Genomic DNA, 26,054 nt, shown 5'->3' on the forward strand with positions numbered 1-26,054 from the left:
AATCTTAAAATGATTCCTTGTTTAATTAGTGGAAGCTTCATAAGGTGTAAATTAGGGGGTGGGCATATTTTGCGGTAGTGCCGAGGTAGGAAATAGGTGATCTTTCACTCCATATATTTTACAAACGGTTTGTGTTTCTGCTTAGGGCTCCTAGATTTGTACCAAATAATTACTCTAGAAGCAAAGTTTTGAAAAATCTTCTTATATCTTGATAAAAATCTAAAAATCTTGTTAAACCTAAGCCTAAACCTAACCCTAATCCTAACCCTAACCCTAACCCTAACCCTAACCCTAACCCTAACCCTAACCCTAACCCTTTACTTGAAATAATTAATCATACTAATTTATGATTATTTATGACTATCAGGTCGAGCAGTTGGAAACTAGACAATTCCGAAACTAAGCAATTCCTGATAAGGGTGACAATGGCAATCATGCAAGGCTCGCTGGCTCTGACAACCACAATCAAGTTGTTTTTATCTCTCAGTGGATTGATTACATATCCATTTTTACATTATGCTATTTGTTCATTTATTCGTTGGAAGGCACCCTGGCTTGATAAAGGACGCGCATTCAGAATCACAACCAGGTATTTTATTATCAGCCATATTGTTTACGTATTAAACTCAAAGTTATCATTTTCGGACTGTTGGAATTTCTTGTGTCTATGCTCATGATCTACTTCTTTGGACCTTTGTTGTAGTGTTGAATTACATCATAAAATGACAGTTTCTTGACAATCAAACATTTTCTTGCAGTACTGTCTCTGGCCTTCAATCTGTGGTAATAGTTGCCATCTCAGCAAGAGCTGTTATAATGTGCAAAGATATAATAAACGATGAAGACATCTTCATTCATGCTTTCATATGGTTTGCTGTATCATATTTCCCATATGATATCATAGTCATGTTTATTGGAAGCACATATGCAAACAAGAATAAGAAGTTGCATATTACTCATGGCAAATCATTCTTGAAATTTTTCAAAAAAGAAACAGTTATGGTTTTACATCATGTTATCTTCCTTGCTGTTGGATTTCCAATTGCAGAAGTGAGTATCTATTTTTATTTGATCAGATCTAATTAACTCTTTTATTGTTCCTAGCAGTATGGTATGATACAATTGCCTACCTATTCAAGATTTTTTTATCATTTGAAATATTATGTTGCATTATGATCATAATATGCCGTTAATTTTTATTCTAATTTCTTGCTATGCTTGTACAGTGGATAAAGAGCCACTTGAAAGTAGGGGGTAAATAGACATCATACTGTTTGAATCTGTCATCTATTTTGTGATGTCATTATTTCTTATCCAACATGGACTAGTCAAAAGCAAAAAATGTGTCAAAATAGGCCAAAATGGCACAGGCTGAATAAAAAGAGGCTTAGAACACAGTGCATCAGTCTTTGTAATGTGATGAAAAACTGCATGCAGTGTTTAGCACACCTTGATTATTTTGCGCATGCGATGTCGTGTGATTCAAAAAAATTGTTATCTGTGGTTTTTAATTCCTGCTATCTTACGAAATAGTGGGATCTTCTTTAAAGGAGACCTTTTGTGTTATAAGCTGATCATAAACCAAGGAAATTGACAGAGAAACTGTTCTTGTTTCTCGATAAAGATGTTACATTTAATAAGATAATAAATTTCAAAGAAGTGATTATAGAATTGTTTTGCAATCATTTTAAGATATCTGGATTAAAAAAAAATCAAATGTTCATAGACCCTACTGTTTGTCTGTGGAGATGATGCCATGCAACTTCACTGACTTGCATATCAGCACTAAAGCCCCGGCCAAACGAGCCAACATTTCTCCCAAAATGAGCCAACATTTCACCCAACATTTCAGTCAACACAATCTTTTCGCATGTTGGCTCAAATGTTAGGTCGTTTGGCCACCATGTTGGGTCACCCAACATTGTTGGGAAAGATGTTGGGTGAATTGTTGGGTCGATTTGAAACTGGTCAAAATGTTGATGGCTGTTGGATGGTAATTATGATAATCCCCATTGTTCAAGGTGTTGTTTGGCATTGTTGGCTCATTTGGCCAGTCGCCCAACATTTGTTGGCTTCACGCAAGCGCTGTCAACAATTTATAAATGTGATTAGCGCTGTGCACCAAGTTTGAGTTTGTGAAGCAGAGATCAAAATTGTAAAAAGAAGAGCGTGGAATTGATTTGGACGACTGAAGAACATTGGATAATGGAAGAGTATGAGGAAAGATATTTAGTGAGTAAAGATGAGTACGACAAGGCTGTAAAGGAAATGAATAGAGTTTTGGGAAAAAGTGTCTCTTTCAAGATCAGGAATGGCAGGCTTAGGTTGTCTTGGACTCAATTCGAGTATCCCAAAAACGGTTGTGCCAAATGTTAGGTGAATTGTTGGGTCATTTGGCCAGCCTTTTTAACAACTCCCAACATTGTTGGGAAAGATGTTGGGTTAAATGTTGGGCAAAATGTTGGCTCGATTGGCCAGGGCTTAAGGTAGCAGATAGCATAGTGGATATTCATCAAAAGAATAAATTATGATTTAACCAGGCTACCTTTTAATAATAATATAGTTGGTAATGTGGTCAAGAAAATATGAAAATGGAATGAGAAAAACGGAGACATATACAGAAAGTAATGGAGACAGAGTAATGGAAACTGGGCCTTAAGAGTTATAATGCCCCCTGGGAATGCCACCAAGATAATGCAATTGTCTTAGAGAAAATAAATAAGAAATTAAAGAAACAAAAGAGAAAAAGAATAGTTATTTAAAACGTGGAACTAATTGTGTGAAAAAATCATACCTCAGTAGTTTTAGGCATGTGTGAAGGCGTGCATGTGCCTGATGTTATCTGGGCTGCTGGTCATGGGCATAGGGATGCTAAATGTATAATATGCCAGAATGTATTGCTTCATTAAGATAGAACTACCTGAATGCAGCCTGAACTGAGACAATTTTTCCTGATTAGGGGATGGCAGCCCTCCCAATCCCTATGTCTCCTATGCCTATGCCTATGCCTATAGACTGCAAGACATAATTCTTGAATGGTTGCATATTTTACATTGCCAGGTTTTAGCTGGCAACTTGAATAAATTGATTCTGATGATCAGGAAAGCCAAGTACACAGGATCCTTGCCTTTTTTAGTAGACCTTGTAACTAGACGCAGCATGCTTTTAGATGAAAGCTTAAATGTTTTCACAATAAGAATTTTCCTTAACTTTTCTATTTTTTAGTTTTACAAGAAGCAAATTGGTGACTTCTTCCTTTGCTGTTTTCTCTTAGCAGAAGCAAGCACACCATTTTATTCTGCCAGGTGTATTTTTAAGGAGGTTGGTTTTTTCATTTTCTTCCTTTTAAAAATTTTGTACTGCAAAACTCTGAAAATCACTGCAAATCCAGACATGGGGCTGTTTATAATACATTGCAATTACAATTTGATAAATGAAATGCTTACTATTAGAAGATTTTACTTAAAATCCATTGAGTCTAAATACAGCACTTTCAATGCAACACTTTCATGAAAACCCACGGCTAAAACCAAGAATATTGATCAATTGTATTTAGCCAATTAGCTACCAGGTGTTTACTGGAGAAGATATGATCCATGACAAGATTGTTCTTGCCAAAATGAGAAACTAGCGGAATGACCACAGAACTAGAAAAATAACCAACAGAACAAACACTGAATTATCGGAGCAATCAACAGATTAAAACGATCAATTGCATAACAAGTGAAACCCTCCAGGAATGAACATGTGAGCAATCTCAGTGGCGACAGAGAAAATTGGTGATTGATTTGAAGTTCTTACCATCCTTGATTTTTTGAAACCAAAGAAAATGTATTTTCTGAACTAGAATGTTTCTTCTGAACAGGATTCCCATTAAGCCCATGAAACAAAGTAGGCCCATAAATAAGTAGGTTCTCTGCCTCTCTTTTTGGTCTCTGCCTAATCCTTAACCCCAAGTAGAAGCAAGTAGAATAGCCTTAGCGAAGTGTTCTTAGGATAAAATTTTGTTGTTACTCAACTTGTAGGTCTTAGTCCAGCATAACAAATCATAATGTAGCATTTAGATAATTTTAGGCATTTTATTGTATAGACCTAAGCCCTAAAGGTAGGAATAATGAATCAACTATGTATCTTAGAAGTTAACACCACTAGCCAAATGTGATCAGCCCAACCATGGTCATTCCATCCTCTGCTTCTTCTATGGTCCATTGTGATTCCTCTAGTTCAGTGGTTGTTCTGTTGTTCTTCTGCTAGTCATGTGGTTGTTGCATTTTTGTTCCATTGTTCAAGGAAATGATGGTTTATAATATGAAAATGGAAATTGGAGATGGAAAGTTTGTTCAAACGGCTCTACTACAGTTTGAATTTTACCTAGTGATACAGTTTTAATTATCCAGAGTTTGCTGTATTTTGTGGAAAAAGTGGGGTCTTGGTTACGTGAAAGAATATTAAACAAGAATAATGATATTTTATTATTTTTGCTTGTATTCTGATGAAGAATTTTTCAAAGAATTATCTACTTGTATCATCATCCAATTGTTCAAATATTCTTGTCAAAAAAGAATTAACTCTCTCTCGGACCTTTATATATGGTGGATGCCCCATTTATTCTAGTCTTGTCTCCATAATAATCCATAATAAAGAAGGGTTTGAGAATGACACTTTAATTCGTTTTCTATTGGCCTATCCATATGAGTGCCATTTTTTCAGCCTATGTGAAAATGAAACTTACAACAAGGTTTTGAATGTAATAAAGCTACCCTAGCAAGTTAGGGCTACTTTTTTGCAATTCTTTCCTGCAAAAATATTCTTAAAAGATCTTGAGGACATTTGCCGGTCTCCATTCCACTCCTGTCTGTTGCTCAACTTGCATACCAAAGCACAGAAAAGAGTTCATGTCCATACAAATCCACATTTCCATTGTCTGAATATTCTTCAAGACAGGATTAAATTCAAACTAATTTGAATTAGTTCACCTTGATAAGAAAATTCAAACAATGGGATGATGACACAGATGAATTATTCTTTGAAAAATTGTTCATCGAAAAATAAGGAAGAATATTCAAAGAATAACATTTTTGTACTTTAGATAGTATTATTGTTGCTGAATATCCTTTTTTGCATCAGGGCCTTTGTGTCTAAAAAGTAACCAGTTCTTTTGTCTGTTGTTTAGTATTATTCTTAGTTGCTTTGCTTAATCTCTTCACAGCTGGAAATCAGGAGCGGCTGGTTTTACGTAATGAATGGACTGTTGTTTTTGGTGGTCTTTCTATTCTGCAGAGTTTTATCCACACCACTTATGTTTCTGAGGTATTCATATTATGCCAATATACCATTTATGCAAGTACCATTCAACATACCATTCAAATGCACCGCTGCCTGTATAGTTTTCTTCTTATTACAATTTCACTGGTTTAGACTCATTTGCCTTGCTGCTAAGAATCACGTTTTTAAAAAAGAAAAAAGTAACAGCCTCATTCTTATGGAAGACAGAAATCTAAGCAAGAAATCTGTGGAAGACAAGCAATGTGGTTCTCATCTTACCAATGGACATTTGAAAACAACATGAATGATAACAAGAAAGCAAATTATGTTATCTTGATGATAGTATTTAAAAATGGTTGAATTTCATGTAAAGTTTAAAGATTACTAATATTTAAATTCGCACAAATATTTCAAAGAAAAGTTGAATGTCTTTTCAACATCAGATTTTTATCATTTGATCACGCAGGGAAGCAATACAAAAAAATTTATTGCCTAGTGGCCTTAACGATTAATTCATGAAATGATGCAATGCCTGCCATATGGAATCATTGGTGATAAAATTTGATAGTATTTTTAAATATCTAAAATTTTGATATAGTATAAATGTTTTGATAATGAATAGAATTTTTGAGAATAAGCCTGCATTTGAATTATAGTTATTGCATATGATCCATTTTAAAGAGTGGTTTGGTGATGATAATATAAAAATAAGCATCTTCTTAGCTAGAACTTGATAATGGTGTTATGAAATTCAAGCACTGATACAAAAGGTGTAGTTTTTTGGAAGCTGCTCTTTTCTGGCACTGTAGAAGGCAATGGTTGGGCTTGGGTTGAAGCAAACAGTTTTCCTTGGAACAGCTGTAGAGAAGATGGATTGCCACTTGAATCCCCCTGCTTTTTTCCAACTCCCTCCTTTTGTTAAAGATTTTAAAGTACCCAGAAATACCACCAATCAACAAATGCTAAAAATGCTTTGGGTTTGAAAGCTCTTTAGCCAGGTAAGATACGATGCGTGGTTTAATTTTGCATCATTTTTTATGCCTCCGTTTGCAACAGATAACATGAATTAGTCTCTTCGAAAGATTATGGTGCGTCTGACGATGTTTTTAGTGCATGCATCGATCAAGGCAAATGCCTTTCACTGGGACTAAAAAGGAAAAAAATCAAGTCTGCGAACCCACCCCACCTTAACCCATCAAACCCCACCCCTGGCCCCTCCCGAATCCCTACCCACTGGACAAAAACGACCCGCAAATCCTTCTATTGTCCAGGCCTCCGGTCACACCCTCTCTTTACCATACCCACTGCCACTATGTCCACCTGGTCTGCACCACTCACCTCCACACCAACCTTTCCTACTTCTGTGCAAACCCACTCCAAATCTGCCCCCACCCCTACCGCCCCACTCCCCGTCCCAACATCCCCTATTAATTTACCTGAACTCAACCCACCACAGGCCCTTTTAGAAACCCTCCCTCTGCCCCCACCCCAAACCTTCGTCATCATCCTTGCCAGACATACTCAACACCCGCGAAGACGGCCAAGGAGGCAGTACCAGCATTCCACCTTTTGACACTGTTTCCTCTCTCTTCCACCCTTTTTGCTGTATTTTTGCTGCTTAATTATAGTATAATAAAACATATTTTTGCTGCTTAATTATAGTATAACAAAACATGTTTAGCTGTATACTTTAACTTCAATTCCTTTTCGTCAGCCATATAAACCTCTGTTTACCTATAACGATTTTGCTTTATTCGTACTCATTATTCTGCTATCTAGATTGCAATATGTACACGGCCAATGAATCCTAGCACAGCTTCCAAACCCACCATACTCAGGAAAACCATTGGCATCAAGCGAAGAAAACATACCAATAAACTAACTAAAAATGCACATAAAAAGCTGCTCAAAATGGCCATCCCGGCCACTAAACCAATCACATTGTCAATCTATCCTCAGCTCACATTTCAACAAACAAGTGAGACATCTCTGCTGAACAGGGGGCTATCGTTTGTCCCTGCCCCCTGGCCCTTGGTAATACTTTAATTCAGCTTGGTTTTGGAGTAGGATGTGCACAGAAGTTTGAGATTGAGTTTGAGTTTGAGAAGTTTGAGCCTAAACAAGTCCACCTAAAATAGTAATATTTATAGGCGTTGACTGCGAAAAGACCTAAAAATGTCCTCTCTCGGTTTAATGAACTTCCAATATAACGTACTATTTTCTAGATCCCTTCAGAGTTCGTTATATCGAGATTCCACTGTAGCTAGCTTCCTCGTGCATCATTGGCGAGCGCAACCAATTTAGGTGGACAAGGTAACACTGATCAAAATTGAAGAAGCATCAAAGCTACATAGGCTGGACAAAAACAAAGTTGGAATACAGTTGGACGGTGTTTACAGAAAGTTAGACGGTGTTTACAGACGGCACAAACATTTACTTTATATATTTGACAGTCAATGACTGCAAAGATGTCCCAAATTACCTTTAAGAAGTCGGTTTTTGGTGTAAGAGGTGGCAGCTATGTTCAGCTATGTATTTGACGTAAATAAAAATTAATTACACGACCCCCTTGGACTGGAACTAAAAGAACCAGAATCAAAATAAACTATTGGAAAAGCTTGTTCCACGGAGAGGCGTGTCAATCCCTGAAATGGCTTGCAAAAACAGTAGCTCATGCGAGTATTTTGGGCATTTTTAAGAAAAGGTTGTTCAAGCACTTGCATGATCAGCATTTAAGAAATTGATTTTTTATATAAGTCTTACTTTTCAAGACACCTAAATTTCTTCAGTTTTTATCAGATTAACGAAGCATAAAATATATAAATAAAAGTACCAGGAAGGGTCAGCACTCGTGGACCGACCTCCCTTCTCTATAGGGGGTCATTTGGTTTCGGCGTGATTGCTGCTGTTTCATGTGATACTTGCATCTGTTGTTGACAACTTGCTATTGATGGAAAAATTTTTTGTCAATCAGTACGAGGTGAGTTCATGTGACCAGTTCCAGGTCAACCAATAGCATGGCATTCATGAAAATCATGACTCAGCGAATTTTGGCGCTTAGGGTATACCCAATCCATTCATCATGACTCAATGCATAATTAATTTTAGTCAATTACTTGCTTATATTAAGGGTTGCTTGAGGGATTTTGAAAAACCTCGCTAGTCCAGGGATTGACAAGGATATCACAGATTGGAAAGAGAACTAAAAAATTTTCGGGGAGCTAAACATGCAAAGACCAAAAGAAAGATTTTTTTATTGCTTTAAGTACAGATCTGAAAAATTATTGATGTGGGTGGGGGGGGGGGGGGTCATTAGCCCTCCAGTTTAAAGGTTCTGCAGCCTCTCTAGTTTGACAATCCTGCATTAAATTTCAGCTAAAAACTTGAGAAACGCCTTAGGTGAGCTAAAACCATGTCTAGTGTAATAAATCTGATTTTAAAGTAGAAGGATATAATTTTCTGCCTATCCTTTACATACATACAAGGAAGGAGTTGGGCAGACAAAATGTGACCAAGGGAATATGTGAATGATCCTCCATGTTTTGTAACAAATTTAAGACAAAAATTTAAACAATCCATAGAATACTTAAGGGGAGGTCCAAAAACGTGTCTTTGGAGATTTAGGTTTTATCATTTAACAGCTAAGTCATATGCATTTTGCATTCATTTACCATGGTTATTTGGAAAGTTTGAGAAGAAGTACACAACATATAAAAATTGATGTCTTTGGTTAAGCATTATTTGTTAGAAAACTGTTCATTTGACAATCAATCTGTTTATTTGAATATCTTATTTGAACCTTCTAAGCTAAAGTATATTCTAAAGCTGTAAAATTCTGTGCTATGTTTTTTTCTAAGAAACAAAAATCAACAGGCCTGGCCGTTTGAGGAGAGCCATATCTGTTGCTCCCCTTCACGCTCTCCTCAAATTGTGGAGAGAAGCTACAGATTGCTCTCATAAATTCATTTAAATAACAAATTGCTCTCTTGAAATAAATTTTTCTTTGCCTCTATTCTTATTTATCTACAAATAGCTCACCTGGTAATTACTGAAGGAGAGCTGTTCACTACTCCTCTGCTAAAACTAACATGGCTAGGCCTGGTGGCAATTTTAGATCAGATCTAAATATTCTAAAAATTCTCAATGTAACATAAGATGTTTTTCTACACAGATAAAAGAAATTTAAAAGGAATTATAAATATACCAGCTCCAATAGCAAAATAAAGAATTATTTCTTCTAACATTGCAGCCCCATTATTAATTAATTCATTAAGTTCAAAGCTCACCCATTTATCTAACTACATAGAATATTATCTACAAAGTGTTGTGTGTAAGTCTGTGTGTATAAACATGTTTTAGTTACCTATAAATGTTAAAAAGGCTGCCTAAATTTCTCAGAGAATACACACTTTTGCTCTCTGTGTATAGAATAAGTTTGTGTACAAGTCCTATATTCAAGAGTTGTAAGGAAACACTTATCCATCTTAGCAAATTGTAAACCTATCCAGGATTCGTTTTAAGACTTGAAGTATGTAGAAAAATCTATCAATAACTAAAAAATCTGTCTGCATAAGTGAAATTTTTTTATCCTTGGCACAATTTAACAGGATTCAATCATATTTCTAGTTAAGATGGAAGATTGTGGTTTAATTTTTCATTTTTGAGAACTAAATGACATGCCCAAGAGCCTATCCATATAAATGCAAAAATTTATCTACACTCGTTAGAACTATTTTGTTCATTTGAAAAACTAACTCCAAATGCAATACATATTCTGATTTCTATATTATTTTGAATATAGAACTTGAGTCTAAGGTACCTTTGGGATAATTGCCATTGGCACAAACAAATATTTGTTGTCTTAAAGAAGGAAAGTGCTCATTACTTGATAAAGGCCTTACTGGATATGACTAGAACAACTTTAGTCTTCATTGTCTTTGTCAATTTTTTTCTAACGATTTCTTAGAACTTTAAACTTGACTTTAAACTTATTTAAACTTGACGTTTTTCAAAAAGAATATAAAAGGCTTCTGAATCCAAAACTTGGAAAATGAATTGTTTTCTTGGCTTCATATCAATGGATGATTTGAAGTATGTGAAAGGTCTGGAGTTGAAAGGTCTGTATGCTACACTTTTCTATGTAGTTCTCGTCCTCCATAAGGACCAGTTCCATTTATTTCCCTTGCATTACATTCAGTCCAACATGCTAGCCATCTTTACTTTTCTTCATTCTTAGTTGTCACATGGCCCAGTTCCATTTGTGATATTCCACGACTTTTCCAAAAGAGTTTTTACAGTTCCAATTTCTCCTTCAGGCACTAATGCATGGTCATAATCAAAAGTACTAATGTAGTATATGGAAATTTGTGCTGCAGCAAGAGGTTCTGTTATATTTGATACAATTCCTGTTTCATCAAAGCCAAGGGGGCTATCACCTACATGAATCATTTTCCACTTCTCCCTACTTGATGGATGGTATATTGTATTCGGGGGAAACTTGGACAATGAGTCTTCGTCTAAAATAAACGACACATCTCCATCTATGATTGAAAAGTGGAAAAACAGTTCTTTTTGCATACCAGCCTCTATCCGACCCATTTCCGGGTGCATATTCTTTGTTGGGAAAAACATGAGCTCGAGCATTGTTTGAGTGACTTTAAACAAGTTTGAAGGTGAAATTCCTGTAACGTAATAATCTTCTGAAGGAAAATATAATGGCTTTGAAATAACGCTGCTTTTCTTCAAATCGGTGAAAATCGAATTCATCATCGCGCCCCTTTTTGGACCTCCGATTTTTGCATGATTTTCATCAAAAATCTTAAAACGTTTTCCAAGACATTCTATCGCTTGTGAAAGGTTAGCTTCTTGAACCAAAATAAAATCTGACTGGTATGTAGATATGCAAAACACCGTAATACCACAATCTGCCAATGGCGATATCACAGCTTTCGCAATTTTACTCACACCAGCCAAATCAACGAAGCCTACAATTGCACCCGCAGATACTGTAATAGCTCTCCACGACTTGCCAGAAGTTCTCAACCCAGACGGAAAGTTTTCGACTTCTTCTTCAGGCAGCACTAAAGTAAATTCTGAGCCTGTCTCAGTGAAGCTAAAAAACTGTGGACTTGAACCTTCTAACAACGATATTTTTATGATTGCATGAACGAACCGCGGTAACTCGGCTAGGTCAGATGAGCAAATTTGCAGCTTGTGGCGTAAAACATAGAGTTCCACTGGTGTATCCGTAGGCGATGTAGCTAGAACAAAACCGTTTTCCATACTTTCCATTTTGCTTGGAGACGCTACCCATGCAAACCTTTTGTTTTGATAACTTCTTGACAATATAGGCCACGCACCTTTCAGAGAGGCAACACCCACAATTTGCGAGATGCTTCATGTAAAGGTGTAAACTGTCCTCTGTTCTGTCAACACATTTACGCGCCGCGTTTCCTCCTGTGGCTTCTCTTCACTTCCAGCAGGGGCTTGTATTGTTTATGGAAACAAATGAAGTATTTTCTTTCCAAAGTCATATCATACACTGAATCTTTTTTACTAAAGATTATGTGTAAACCTTGTAAGATATTTTGCTGCTTAAAGTGCCACTGAATTGAAAAAATCAAAAAAATTTTTATTGATGTTCTAAGTCAAGTCAGTGCTCCTGAATCCGATGGTGAAGTTCATTTTTCGGAATTGTGAAGTGTTTTGAAGCTACAACGCTTCAAAGTTGCGATTTTCAAGACTTTTTGTGCGAAAATTTGTGCGCGGTCTGTGAGGAATTTCAGGAATGTGTGACGCATTAACGTTTATAAGTCGCGGAAGTGATGCGGGCTTCAGTACTGAAAGCTGTATTTCGAGTGAGATAAAAAACCCAAAAAAAACGTGAAGTGGATGAAAATAGTGCGATACTTGTGCTCTAAATATCACTAGCTATCTAACTACAAGACATGTGCAAGGTATTTTCTTGCGAAAATTTCGAGCCGATACGAAATAAGCAAACTTTTTGCGTGCAGTTTTTACCAAGACTTCATGCCGATCATTTACCTTTTATGAATAATTGAGCGTGTCGAATAAGAATGCTCTTACAAACAGCTTTACAAATTATGAATAAAAGTGAGCAAATTGATCAAGGGAAAAAGTTGTTCTATTAAAGAACCAAACAAATTGCACATTTTTCGGCGCTTTTCCCACTTTCCAACTTGCGTTGCCACTGTCAAAGCATCAGTTATCGCGAGGGCCGTCAAGATGGGATAAATTGCCCCGTGGTCAGGGGGCCTCAAAAAGTAGAGAAGTTCATTTTAAATGGAATTGATTAAAAGTAACAAAATTATGCCTTTAAAAGTAAAACTTTTTTAAACGTTTGCATGAAAAAGAATCAATTTAGGCTAATCTAGAATTCGTGGTTGCAAATATCGCCTATCCGTTTTGGCTTCCAGAATGTCTTGGCGTCCCTGGTTATAGCAGTAGCATCATTGTTAGCATCATTGTCATGGTATCGTGATCCAAAATGAAAATTATGAAAAAAACTTGCTTTATCTGGAACCTTGTTCTCCAGCCTATAAGTAGCACGGTGGGATTTTTCAGGGTCAATTCATATCCTATCTTTTTCAGCGTATCAAACTGCTTATCTCTACAAAGTTCCATGCCGATATCGCGATCTAAAAGTTAAATTATGACAATGACTGCTTAGAGGTCTAGGACCTGGTATCCCAGTCTATAAATAGCATAAGGGGTATTTTTCAGCGTCTATTCAGACCCTATCTTTTTCGGCGTATCAAACTGCCTATTACTGCCAAGTTCCTTGCTGGTATCACGATCTAATGGCTAAATTCTGTCAATTACTGCTAAGAGGTCTAGGACCTGGTACCCCAGTCTATAAATAGCACAAAGGATATTTTTCAGCGTCTATTCAGACCCTATCTTTTTCGGTGTATCAAACTGCCTATTACTACCAAGTTCCATGCTGGTATCGCGATCTAATGGCTAAATTATGTCAATTACTGCTTAGAGGTTTGGAACCTAGTACCCCACTCTATAAATAGCACAAGGGGGATTTTTTCAGGGTCAATTCATATCCTATCTTTTTCAGCGTATCAAACTGCCTATAACTACCAAGTTCCATGCTGGTATCGCGATCTAATGGCTAAATTATGTCAATTACTGCTTAGAGGTTTGGAACCTAGTACCCCACTCTATAAATAGCACAAGGGGAATTTTTCAGGGTCAATTCATATCCTATCTTTTTCAGCGTATCAAACTGCCTATTACTACCACGTTCCATGTTGGTTTCGCGATATAATGGCTAAATTATGTCAATTACTGCTTAGAGGTTTGGAACCTAGTACCCCAGTCTATAAATAGCACAAGGGTATATTTGTCAGCGTCTATTCACACCCTATCTTTTTCGGCGTATTAAACTGCCTATCTCTATCAAGTTTCATGCTTGTGTCATGTTTTACACAATTTGTATCATTTTATCTTCTTACAGCCCTCACTATGGCTGAAATGACTATATAAATCTGAATGCGTCACTCGCCCCAGCCTCTTTTCGCACGACCTACTCGCAAAAGAACCCCAGAAACCCCTATTTGTGGGCCCCAAATTAAAAAACTAAACTTTTTTCCGAAATCAGCGATGATAGGTCTACCAGAATCAACAATAAAAAAAATTTCATTTTTTTCAGTTCAGTGGCACTTTAACAGCAAAGAAAAATATTTTCTAGGTCTGTCGTGAGTATTGAATGAGTATTTTAGCGGAAAACAGTGGCGGAAATTATGGGCGTTTAGGGGGCCCCCAATCAGCGATGTCGTCGGAAGATTCGGGCTTTCTTCGGATAATTGTCAACCGTTTAACGTGTCGAAATTATCCAAGAAATGTGTTCTTAAAATCAAAGCTAATCTAAGGGGCGTAATTGCCAAATTTTCTACTCGTTTCGCTTGCAAGTGATCAGCATGCTTCTTTTTTACCCCTAGGGGCATCTATAACCTCTCTGGACCCTAATTAGCTATACACAGCATAGCTAATTAAATATTAGCCAGTACTAAATAATCAATCAAACAATACTTGACCAAAATCATAACTGCTTGTGAATTGTACATTTAATTTCAATTCCGTAAAAATTAACCAAAATTTCAATCGGATTCTTCCGAATAAAAGTTATTTTCAAACGTATTCCCACTGACGCAAACAAGATAAAATGCATAAAATTAACGTACTACTTCTCAAAAGTGTAATCGGTCGACATCTTGAATCATCAATTGTCTTAGATGAGATATCGATCTTGATATCAAAAATCATAAATGAATTGTTCTTCTTGCTACTTAATTATGGCGTGGTCAGCAAAGATTTCTAAAGAGTCCCGTCAAAAATCATCTTTTTATCAACATGCGCATTTTCTTAATTAGACATGATCTTAGATGTTATCTTGTCAAAAATGAAAGCCTGAATTTCCGCCACTGATGAAAAACAGTTTGAAATTTGTTGTTTAGAATTTTGAAAGACGATTGTATTAAAATCAAGTGCTGGAACCTAGAACCTCCCTGACCTCAACTTTGTACTATCCTCTTGGGCTGATAACTGTTCACATAAAAGAAATATCTACCAAAAAATGACTTTCATTCTCTTCACCATAATTCTTGTCAGGCAGATCATTAAAATGATGATTGTGATGTACCCTCATTATGGGTAAGCTACACAAACAAAATAATCAATTACAATGCTTTCATTAACAGATATAAATTGTGTATTAATTTAGAAAAATTGTGTATAAAACAATTTTTAATTTTCTAATATTTGAATTAATAACTTTTCACAATTGTTTTAGTTGATTATAAAGAGTTTCAGTTTCAGAATGCCAAGGTTTTAGGAAGGATCTACTACTTTGCCCATAAACAATATAACCTTTGTCTCAACATCAGAAATGAAGAACAAGAAAGGATGATCTGCATTGAAGGTCAACGGCCTTTGCACAGGCATCGCACATCTTGACATCATTATTGCAGCAGTTGCAGCAGCTGCTTCTGTGCCCTCCTCATTAACTTCAATGAATGCTTTTTGAACTACAGCACTGACCTTCAAACCTGGTTTCACAGCACTTATTCCAGAGAAATCAGCAACAGCATCACTGAACATATCTTGAAATCCAAGCTTAACAAGAATATCATTGTAATTTTTGTCAAAGTCAAACTTGAAGCGAGGAATCCTTATCTCTATTGGTTGGAATAAAACTTCTGGGCATATGCATTTCTGTAGCTGGGAACTATCCTTAAGAACACTCTTAAGTACAGAACCTAGTCCATCATCATCTTTTGGCAAAATTATGTTGAGGGTCAGCCTGCTACCTTTATATGGAAGGGCCAGCACTTGAAATTGTTCTGTCTCATAATATCGCATGTCCTTTTTTGCCTTCATGTACATCATTTGGACATTAACTGCTTTTCCTTTACTCACTTTAAAACTTTTTGTCTGTGTACTTTGGGGACGAAATTCGTGCATCCACTTGCCTTTGAAATACACCGCACTTGTTAGAACTAGCCTGGTTAATTGATTTAGCAACCCAGGAGTTATCAGTTCCTTTATTTTGTTGTTTGTTTGCTCTTCTACCCAAGAATTTATTTCTTTCCTTGCCCCTTCACAATCGTTAACATAGTCAACAAGAGCACCCTCAGAGCCAAAATAGTTCTTTACTATTCTTTTAAAATCTGAGAGAAGTCCAAACCCTGAATGTACCCATATCTTGTTGGCAGTAGCATACTCAACGGGGCCTAAACTCTCGAGGCTTCCTAGGGTTTTGGCAACACCATCAAATGTACGCTCATCTTCGGGGTTGTTCTTAAGACAAAGTCCAGTTGCCATTTGTGCTGCGGTGTTTCCCCTTGCACCGACATAAGTCATTGCTAATGCGTTGAACATGCTCCATGGCGAAAATACCACATTACTATCTTCGGCATTCAATAAAGTGAAGATATTTGAAGCTAGGGAGTTGTTCGCTGCACCTACGTCAGTCCCCATGATGCTTTCGATCAATCCCATCCAAAAAGGCTGACTCTGCCTGCATCACTTCATTGGGCTGCATCCAAGTGCGGAAGTGGCGCAACAATACAACAACAAGGGTTCCAATACGAGGCTTTTCTGTTGCTGGTGAAAAGTAAATTCCGTATAAGGTCTATTAAGCCCCCTTCTCTTTGAAGCCCCCTCTCTATTAAGCCCCCTTATCAAGCAAACATTTTAAATAAGCCTCCTCTCTATTTAACCCCCTCTTTAACTAAGAAAACATGCGCATCAAGTGGGTTCTTTAACAAAGAAAATTTTGGCTCCTTTCTAATAAGTTACCAAGTAAAAACCAAGTGTTATAAAAAGTTCTGTAGTTGCCAAGAAAAACTCATTCTTAATCATTTAAATTCTATATTTGCTATATTTTATCTCGAAGATCCACCTTCTTGCGGTGGGGTGCGTAGGGTCAGCCCAATACCATCCCAGTATACCTTGGCAATCTACTATTGCTTATCGAAATTGCATGATTTGAAATTCTCCGTAACAGAATGATTTGCTTGATCTCATGGAGGTTGGATATAAGACATAAATTCTATGGAAAAATTTTACCAATCAATCTCAATCTCAAAAAGCTATTAGACTTTTATTTTTTAGAAGTTTAGTTCTTCTGTTGAAAGCCATGATCATGATGCATTATTGTTAAACAGATAAAACTCAGTGGAGTAACAGAACAAAGTTACTTTTAGTTATATAAAAAACGGTCCCGAACCTTTAGGTGCCCCCAGCAACAATTTTTCTTTGTTATTTTTCCTAGGGGACACAGCTGCTCCTTACACCACTAATAAAACTATTTGGCATAATGATAACAGCCTTGATAGAGCTGTACCAAGGACATTCTTATCTATGAGGAGCTAAGAACTGGTGCCTTGTAGCTAGCTAATTTTGAGCCACCACGCCACTGCTTTACATTCTAATAGTTCCAAAAATAATAGTTAGCGTTGGCTTTTATAACTGAAAGTTTGGCCCCCGGTTAGCCCCCCCAGATTTTTAAGGCTAGAATCGCCACTGGATGTGATGACGATTTACTTGTGTGCCTTGTCAGTCGAAACTTATTTGGAAGATGTCCCAGGGTTATCAATTGATCCTGGTGACTCTGATGAAGATGATGACATTATAACTGATTAGTTTTAAGAAACTTTCGAGGCTGCTACAAAATTTTCTGAGAACTATTGTATAACATTTTCATAGCAAAATATACATATGGGCATTTTTATAGCATTTTATAAATTGGTCTATTAAAAAGCCCCCTCTCTTTTCATCCCCCTCGAGAACTGAAAAAAGAAATAAGCCCCCCGCGCTTAAAAGAGATTTTGCGTTACATGCTATGATCATGCTTGTAACTTAGGTTCTGGGCTATTAATTCCTCTTGGTTATGCTACCTTTTTGGACATACTTTATTTTAAAAAGACTCATCTTTTATTTGTTTATTTATACTCGTTTTCTAGTTTTCTTTCTTTGCTTTTGCGCTTGGGCACAGTCCGGGCCGTAAATTAGTCATGTCATTTGGAATGGGGGAGGGGTGGTCAGCAGAATGAATGAATATAGAGTGTGCAGTGGGTCATGGCACCACCAAGCAATTTATGGCAGTTGATATTGACAGTTGAGAGGCAATCGATATTGTTGTATTTACTAAGATTCTTTCAACTCTATAGAAGGTATTTACAGATAGTACTTTTAATTACTTTCTTATGATTGGATGGATACCATTTATTATGCACGAAGAGCCACTTAATAAGGGATCCACATGTGGAGGACCAAAAAAATCAAATAACTTTTACTACTAAAGACAGGTCTCTTAGGAACTTTTTAATTTTAAATAGCCAAGAATTAGAAATGCATTATCGTGTTGCTACAGAATTTAGGGAGGGGTCCAGTCCCCCGGCATTTACGGCCATGGGCACAGTTGTTCAGTAGCGGACTGGCTCACTGGCCCACTTCTACTCAATGGGGTTCTAAACCCTAGTCTTTATTCCTTCTCCTTGCAGCTCGGCTTTTTTCGAAACATTTTAAAAATTTGTAGTTTTCAATTATGGATAGTTTTTGAGACATATGTTGAGTTTCATGCTTTGTCAATTAAAAACAAAACTTAAATTTATAAATTATAATCAGTTAATGCTTAAATTTTACAATGCAAAGCAGCTCTGCAAACACATACATATTTAAAAAAAGGTTTATAAATTTTATTTTGATTCTTTCAATCTTTTGTCTGACTGTACACTCTTTTTTTACAAGAACAATTTAATAAGAACACGAGCCTCGACATTGGTCAAAAGTTAAGAACAAATTAAGAACAACTGGACAACAATGCAGGAGAAAACTCACATAACGGAACATTTCAGAAGCTCCTCTTTTTTGCACAAGAACACAACTTTTTTTGCAAATCCAACCTCGTGTTAATGCAACTTACAAATTAACTCTAAGGTTACCTCAGCGGTTCAAAGGATATGTTCTTAACAGTATTTCTAAGATAAGCAAAGCAAAAAAACACTCGTATAATCTACGTAAAAATTACTGGTTTCCATTTTTAAAAAATCAACTCTTTCAAATTTTCTTCACGTGACAGATGCTATTGCTATATTTTCTAGTGAATAAAATTTACTGGGAAGAGAATCTTTTCAACTGTTCCCTGTGAATCAAAAGTCAACCAAAAATCTTTACCTCTAAAATTGATTAAATAAATAACAATATCTTAATCTTTAGTATGTTGAACATGCGTTTTCTTTAATATAGCAATACTTATAGGCCTGCACGAAAATCACAACAAATCTGTAGGATATCCTGTAGAATCAGGTACCATGACCCTGAAACTCACACAAATGCAGCATAATCATCTTGGAAATCCTGTCTGCCTCTACTGAATGACGCATCTCCCTCTGAAAGGAACATAAAGACCAAATTAGCTATTTTTGAGCCACCAACTGCAGAAATAAAAAGAAACCCAGACCCGTTAAAGCGATGTTATGGAAAAACAGCCTAATCTCATAGAATCATGGCATGATATCAACACAACCAAAATACTAACTTATAAACATAAAAGAGTTCCCCGCACATGAGAAGTTTCTTAAATATAATGCAAATTTTTTAGATGAAGCTGGAAGATTTCTCATATTATCTTTCTTGTCAAGAAGCTTTGGCTCTCTTTACCTCAGCACATAAGGAGTGCTCAATCTATTAATGAGTTTAAGAAAGAAATTAAAAGCTGGAATGGCACAGACTGTACATGCAAACTATGTAGGACGTTCGTGCCACAGCTTGGTTTTTTGTAATTCTATCTTTTAAATAGCTCAGGTTTTTATAGTTTTTTGATGGATCATTTTGTACTTAAAATTTTATGTATTTAATCTCGTATGTATTTAGTTGATGTAGTAGTTTTAACAGTTGGCTTGCATTAGCTCATTTCTTTGTAAATAGCTATGTAGCGCCAACTTTAAATAAATTGATTGTTATTATTATTATTATTATTATTATTATTATACAGAAAAACTTGAAAAAGTGGAACTTGAGCCAGACTTCTGATTGTTCTTTCTGTTTTCTGCCAGAAACCCTCCTTCACGTTGTTGCTGGCTGCAAAACATACTTGGAACAAGGCCGATACACCTGGCGTCATAACTCTATCTTAAACTTTCTAGCTACGTCTCTTAAAGCTGTTAATGAATCTACCATCTACGCTGATATACCTGGCTATCTTTCACCATCAATCATAACTGGAGAAAACCTTCGCCCAGATCTTCTCTTGAAGACTAACAACAATTACCTATACATCTTAGAGCTTACTGTTGGTTTTGAATCCAATCTTGACACAAATGCAACAAGAAAACACAGCAAGTATGCTCCTCTCCTATCTGACTTACAGCGAAAGTTCAAATGTGTCTCTTTTGTGAATCTTTCTATGAGCTCTCTTGGCATCTTTGGCAATTCCTGCATCTCTTTCTTCAAAATGTGTGACTCTCTCTCCATCGATCAACAACAAAAACGGTATCTCATCTCTAAACTTTCCAACATTGCCATTCGTACTACGTACTACATATTTTGTTGCAAAAATAAACCATGGACAAATCCGGAATTATATCCGTTTTAATTTTGGTTGTTTTATTTTTCTCAGTTTTTCCTTTTACCTTACGATTGTTATAGTTTTTTCTTGTAAAACCAGGCTAGCCAATTGCAAATTACCTTGTAATAGTGAGATTTGTAATTGTAGTTTAAGTTGAATTGAAAATGAAATGTTTCCATTATTATTATTATTATTATTATAAGAAGCGCCTTGAATTCAAAGAAATTTGCTGAAAACTCTTATTTGTACTGTATTGCAGCCAGGGACGGATTTAGAAGTGGGAGGGGGTGAGACAACCCTCCAATTTTATTTCTGTGTCCTTCGTAAAATCTTGCTTCCATCCGGTAAAAATCTTTTTTGGTAGTCAGTAGTAACAGAATAACGCCAAGAATTTACTTAATTTTCTTCTTATCTTCTCAAAGCTAAAAGCCAAATCTTGCGAATGCTACTGCATCAAAATCAAATTCATGTCTAACAACAACCCCCCCCCATTATTGTTGCTTAAATTCGTCCCCTATTGCAGTTATGTTTCCATTGGGTCAGTTTGTTTAGTGATAGAAAATTAAGACTACGTCATTTTACGAGTACATGAAAAGGGTCGGTCTGACAGAAATATAGTACATTCTACTTGGTAAAAGTATGTATGGAACTCAATGTATAATAAGCATTTCGAAGGTCTTTTAATGTCTTTGTCCTTTTGAAAAAATATCCTCTAGCAAACTGCACAGCCATAGAGGGCAAAAGTAGACACAAAACGTCGTCTGAAACTAAGTTGTATCCAAAAAATCAACACGACAGTGCGCTTTAAAGACATCGGGATAAAAAGTATTGCATAAATAGACCTAATGCAATATATACTTGCTTTACGCACATTGAAAGGAAAAGAATCTCGTGAATGGCTCATAAGGATTATGCAAGTATTAATATGAGCAAAATGCAAGTATTAATATTTGTTTGTATTAACGAGGGCCATAAAGTCCCCATAGCACTACACCCTTGAATTGGAGCCAACGAGCTCTGGAGCGTCCTGGAATCTGGCTCTGGTAGTAACCAATTTATGCTTCCGAGGATCCCCTAGCTCTTTTCAAAGGCGAAAATTTATTTTTAAAATCAGGCGAAAGGCCAAAAACGAGCAACTTTGCTGATAAATCGCTATAACTGTTTCAACGGACAATTAGAAAAACCCTGGGGCTCTTGCTCCAACAACCCGCAACTTTCACCCCTTGAGTCTATAATAAGTATTGCACTCCTGGGGGACCCTGGAAACACAGGTACAATTTCTTGAACAAAGATTTATAACTGAGAATTCAAAGATTCTAAACCCGCTTCAGAAGATAATTGAATTGAAATTATTCAAACAATTAGCAAAACAAAATATTGAGCCACCAAAAAACCACAATGATAACATTTAATCCTTTTTTTAGATTTTGTTCATTGCGTTCAAGACTCTAACCCAAAACATTTAGCCGTTCAGTTACGCAAAGCGTAAAGCTACATCATGGGTGTGCTCATCATTTTTCCCAAGAGAATTACGCTTCGTCTACAAGCTATTGTTTATATAAAAATGAGTACAATAACCTACTATTTTTAACAATGGAAGGTTACCGAGGCTAGGGGGGGGGGGGAGGCGGGGCATTGTCTCATATGTATATGAAAAAGAAGTATATCCTTTCTACCTAGATACACGTTGTCTTAGTTTTGATCACTTGCTCATTTCCATGGTCGCAATGGGGTAGGGGAGCAATATTCTAGAATGGACAATGAGTTCAAACTTTCTTGCATATTTCTTGAATCGAGTCGAATCAATTTTTTAAAAAATCATACGCAGACATACAAAAAATACCCAAAGATATATCTTTGGTTTGAGAATTAAGCTAGAAAGCTTCATGAGGAACAACCTCAACCACCCTACAATTTTTTTTTAGTAAAAGCCATAATTTGCATCGAGAAGTAAAATAATAGATAAAAATGCATAAGCATTGAAACATCAAGTTAAGTGGCCAAATTTTAGGAGAACTGTAAGCCTTCCCATCTACATTTTTGAAGTCATCCTTTAGATCTGTCCAATTAAATGCTGAAATCATATTGGCAAAGGATAAATTGAAAAACACAATTTGTTAGACAATAAATTTCGGACAACTTTCTTACTAGCTTTACATTAATAGAAACTATGTCTAACGTGTATTAAAAAATTTAAGGTGCAATATCCTGTTGCCTATAAACTAAGTATTTGTATGCTGTTATATTTAAATAAAATTCCATTCAAAACAACCTTTTGAGAAATACTTTACTTTGGAAAAGAAATAAAAAAATATAGTCTCTTTTTCAGCAAGATTGGTAAAAAATATAAATCATTGTTGTTAAAAAAGCAGACCAGTTGCTTATCAGTACCTAAGGACACTGACTACACCCCTTTTACTTTAAAATATTTGTTGAACCCAAGTGCATGATCAGCATAAACAATTTCAACTGTTATTACTTAAAAATCAAATTTGTTCCTGGATTTCAAATTTACCAGGAAAACAAGACTTTAGACAAATTGATTTGTTTCCCTGCAGACTAATGCTTTCTTGTGAATGATTCATTGCAATATATCAGTCAACTTGAAAGTAGATTAGTAAGATTAGTACCTGAGGGAGAGGGGCTTTGTAAGTTCAGTGACAAAAACCAAAACCAGAAATAGACTCACCCAGCAATGGCAAATAACAATAACAAGAAATATTTTTAAACAACCAGTTGACATGCTCTTTAATTTTCTCAAAAGTTGGAACAAGGGCTTATATAGAAAAGTAGTACACTGTCTGGAGACATTTCTGAACACACTTTCTTTAGCAATACTGAGGCTCAAAATTGTTAAAATCTCAGAAAAAATTGAGAATAATTGCCAGGCTTGAACTTCATGGACAGCTCTACTCTTCACTTATCTGAGTTTTTAAGCCAGAGACAGTTTACTGGACTTTCATGCAATAAGTTTCAGGTAAACACATTAAGTTTGTATGTGTTAATATGCTTCACGATAATGAAATATAGTAACAAGAATTTTAATTTTCTTTCTTGGAAAAAATGAATGTTGTGTTGCTTAAGAATTGCTTACGATATATCTCAGGCCCAGAACGAAAAAAGGGGACAAGTTATACATTTTAGTTTCACAAAATGACCAATAAACAAGTCAAAAAGTGGACAAGAGAAACTTTGCCTTATGCTTATGTCTGTAAAGTCAGATATTTTTAACACACTAGGTACCAAAATGCTTGTCAATGATTTCACAGATTCTGCTCATTTTTCATATTTCCTTTATGGTTTTGAAAAATTAGTTTTTACACAGAGAAATTCCTTATCTCCAAAACTTATGAAACTTATTTGTTGGCAAATAGCACAAAAACATTGGAGTTTAAAAACATAAAAACAAAAAAATTCATTGATTTTTCAATACATCACTGGTGAAGAAAATACAAGATTATACATTATACTTGTTATATATATGTATAATACAATTGTTTTCCTAATGGCAAATCATATCTCTGAATCAAAATGGGTTGTGACCTAAGAAGCTTACAAAACATCTTTCTATGGGCTGGCAATATTGGGAAACAACAAACAAGCAACATTCTACATGAAGCAAGATGGGCTTTTAGGAAGGAATACAGAAACCTCTTTATTTTGCACTTCTTGGGAAATAACATCACTCTAAGATATAAAAATCATGGAGCAGCTTTGCTGGGTAATTTGGAAAGAAAATCAGTTCTTCATTAACTCTCTTGCTACAAGTAAAATGTTCCATGTAAGTGATCCATGCAATTGCACACTGCATGTTACTCATTTCCAGAGTTTAGAAGCAGTTGCCAGGCAGTTGTAAGACTTTAACAAATAGACTACAGCACCAAAAACAGCAAAATAGAAGAAAAATTTCATATACTTGGAATTCCTTGATGGCATCAGGAACCAGCATGCTGTTTTCATGTTTGAGTCAGTGTATGGAGGATACCTTATTGCATTCAAAGCTTCCAAATTCTGCTTCTTGATAAGGCATGCTTTCCTGTGTGAAAAAGACTCAAAAGAAAACTTGCCGTGATATGCTCCCATACCACTTTGACCAATACCACCAAATGGCAAAGAAGGTACTGCTGCCTGAACAATTGAATCATTCACACAGACTGCTCCAGAGGAAGTTTCATTGATGAATTTATCAATGATGCTTTGTGTTTTAGAGAAGACATAGAGAGCCAATGGTTTTTCCCTTTTGTTGATAAACTTCACTGCTTCAGTGGCAGAAATAACTTTGACTATTGGGAGTAAAGGGCCAAATATTTCCTCCTTCATCACTGCATCTTCAGAGGTGACATCTGTCATGACAGTTGGGGAAATGTATTTCTCATCTTCATCAACATCACCACCAATTACAACTTTCTCTTGATTTATCAAATTTCTTATTCTCTGAAAATGTCTTTCATTAATAATCCTGGCCAGATCTTTGGATTCCTTTGGATTTTCTCCATAAAATTCTTTAAGAGCTTTTTTAAGAGATAGGGTGAGTTTTTCTTCAGTTTCTTTGGTGCAAAGAATGTAATCTGGGGCAAGACATGTTTGACCACAGTTCACATACTTCCCCCAAACAATTCTACGGGCAGTGATGTCAAAGTTGCAATCGCCATCTACATAGCATGGACTCTTTCCACCAAGCTCCAATGTTACTGGAGTGAGATACTTGGCTGCAGCTTGCATGACTATCTGCCCGACGACATGACCACCAGTGTAAAACATATAATCGAATCTTTCCCTAAGGAGTGCTGATGTCTCATCTTTTCCACCAGCGATAACTCTGAAACAGTCTTCATCAAGGTACCGCGGAACAAGACTTTCAATAAGAGATGCAGTGACAGGGGACAGTTCAGACGGTTTTAAGACTGCGCAGTTGCCTGCACCAATGCAACCGATCAAAGGTTGGAGCAAAAGAAGTAGGGGATAATTCCATGCTCCAATAATCAAAGCTACACCATATGGCTCATACTGTATGCCACAAGTGTTAAATTTATTCATCAAATCGGCATCAGTTCTCTGGAATGCTGCCCAGGAAGGAAGATTGTCGATAAACTTGGTGAGCTCGGCAACAACCACAGTGTACTCCATCATTGTTGCTTCAAAAGCTGGTTTACGTAGATCTTGATGAAGAGCTTCGACAAATAATTCTTTATTTTCAGTCATCATCTTCAAAAACTGCTTCAGTTGTTGAATTCGTTGCTCAACTGGCCTTATTTTTCCTTGATTAAAGGACAATCTCAAATGATGAACAATGTCTGAGTAATCGATATTTTCTGCCATCTTTCTAGTAAAATTGCTGCAAACTAGGAAGATAAATTTGCCTATACGTTACTTTAGTAGCAACTTAATTGTCAACCTTTCTTCGCACACCTTCTTTCTGAATTTCCTTGTCTCACTCAAACTTTCTTGTGCAATTTGTTCTGTCTTCGCAAGTTCAAAGTACAAATACAGCAGGTCACCGGTATTATCTTTGTTACATATGGTTTCAAAGGTCCCCCGGTGTGATTATCACACTGTGATGGGCCAAGAAGCTTAATATACATACCTCACTTCCGTTTGTTTATGCTTTTCGCGGGAAAAGCTTGGTAATCCAGCGCTGTTGTATGAAATAACCAGTCTATTATTATTTCCTTTTTTGATTAAATGC

General features: G+C 36.2%; 4 protein-coding genes across 4 annotated transcripts; 1 reads left to right on the forward strand and 3 right to left on the reverse strand.

The window, feature by feature from the left end:
* Positions 1-351: 351 nt before the first annotated feature.
* On the forward strand, positions 352-6,034 carry LOC135683373 (TLC domain-containing protein 3A). The gene is made up of 4 exons (XM_065198608.2): positions 352-589; positions 759-1,050; positions 3,226-3,321; positions 5,210-6,034. Exons 1-4 carry the CDS (start codon positions 357-359, stop codon positions 5,567-5,569), a joined length of 981 nt encoding a protein of 326 aa, XP_065054680.2. The 5' UTR covers positions 352-356; the 3' UTR covers positions 5,570-6,034.
* Positions 6,035-7,717: 1,683 nt separating this feature from the next.
* Positions 7,718-14,731, reverse strand: LOC135683372 (cytosolic arginine sensor for mTORC1 subunit 2). The gene is made up of 2 exons (XM_089109433.1): positions 13,960-14,731; positions 7,718-11,858 (listed from the first exon to the last, which is right to left on the reverse strand). The coding sequence occupies exon 2, from the start codon at positions 11,554-11,556 to the stop codon at positions 10,498-10,500; it is 1,059 nt and encodes a 352-aa protein (XP_088965559.1). The 5' UTR covers positions 11,557-11,858; positions 13,960-14,731; the 3' UTR covers positions 7,718-10,497.
* Positions 14,732-14,877: 146 nt separating this feature from the next.
* Positions 14,878-16,361, reverse strand: LOC135683370 (serpin B6-like). The gene has a single exon (XM_065198606.2). It carries the CDS (start codon positions 16,294-16,296, stop codon positions 15,127-15,129), a length of 1,170 nt encoding a protein of 389 aa, XP_065054678.2. The 5' UTR covers positions 16,297-16,361; the 3' UTR covers positions 14,878-15,126.
* Positions 16,362-18,049: 1,688 nt separating this feature from the next.
* Positions 18,050-26,002, reverse strand: LOC135683894 (aldehyde dehydrogenase, dimeric NADP-preferring). Its single transcript, XM_065199277.2, has 2 exons — positions 24,285-26,002; positions 18,050-19,190 (listed from the first exon to the last, which is right to left on the reverse strand). The coding sequence occupies exons 1-2, from the start codon at positions 25,685-25,687 to the stop codon at positions 19,169-19,171; spliced, it is 1,425 nt and encodes a 474-aa protein (XP_065055349.1). The 5' UTR covers positions 25,688-26,002; the 3' UTR covers positions 18,050-19,168.
* Between the last annotated feature and the right edge of the window lie 52 nt (positions 26,003-26,054).

Source organism: Rhopilema esculentum, chromosome 7 (assembly GCF_057945365.1).
Source record: "Rhopilema esculentum isolate cy_ngs chromosome 7, ASM5794536v1, whole genome shotgun sequence".
NCBI classification, from domain to species: Eukaryota; Metazoa; Cnidaria; class Scyphozoa; order Rhizostomeae; family Rhizostomatidae; genus Rhopilema; species Rhopilema esculentum.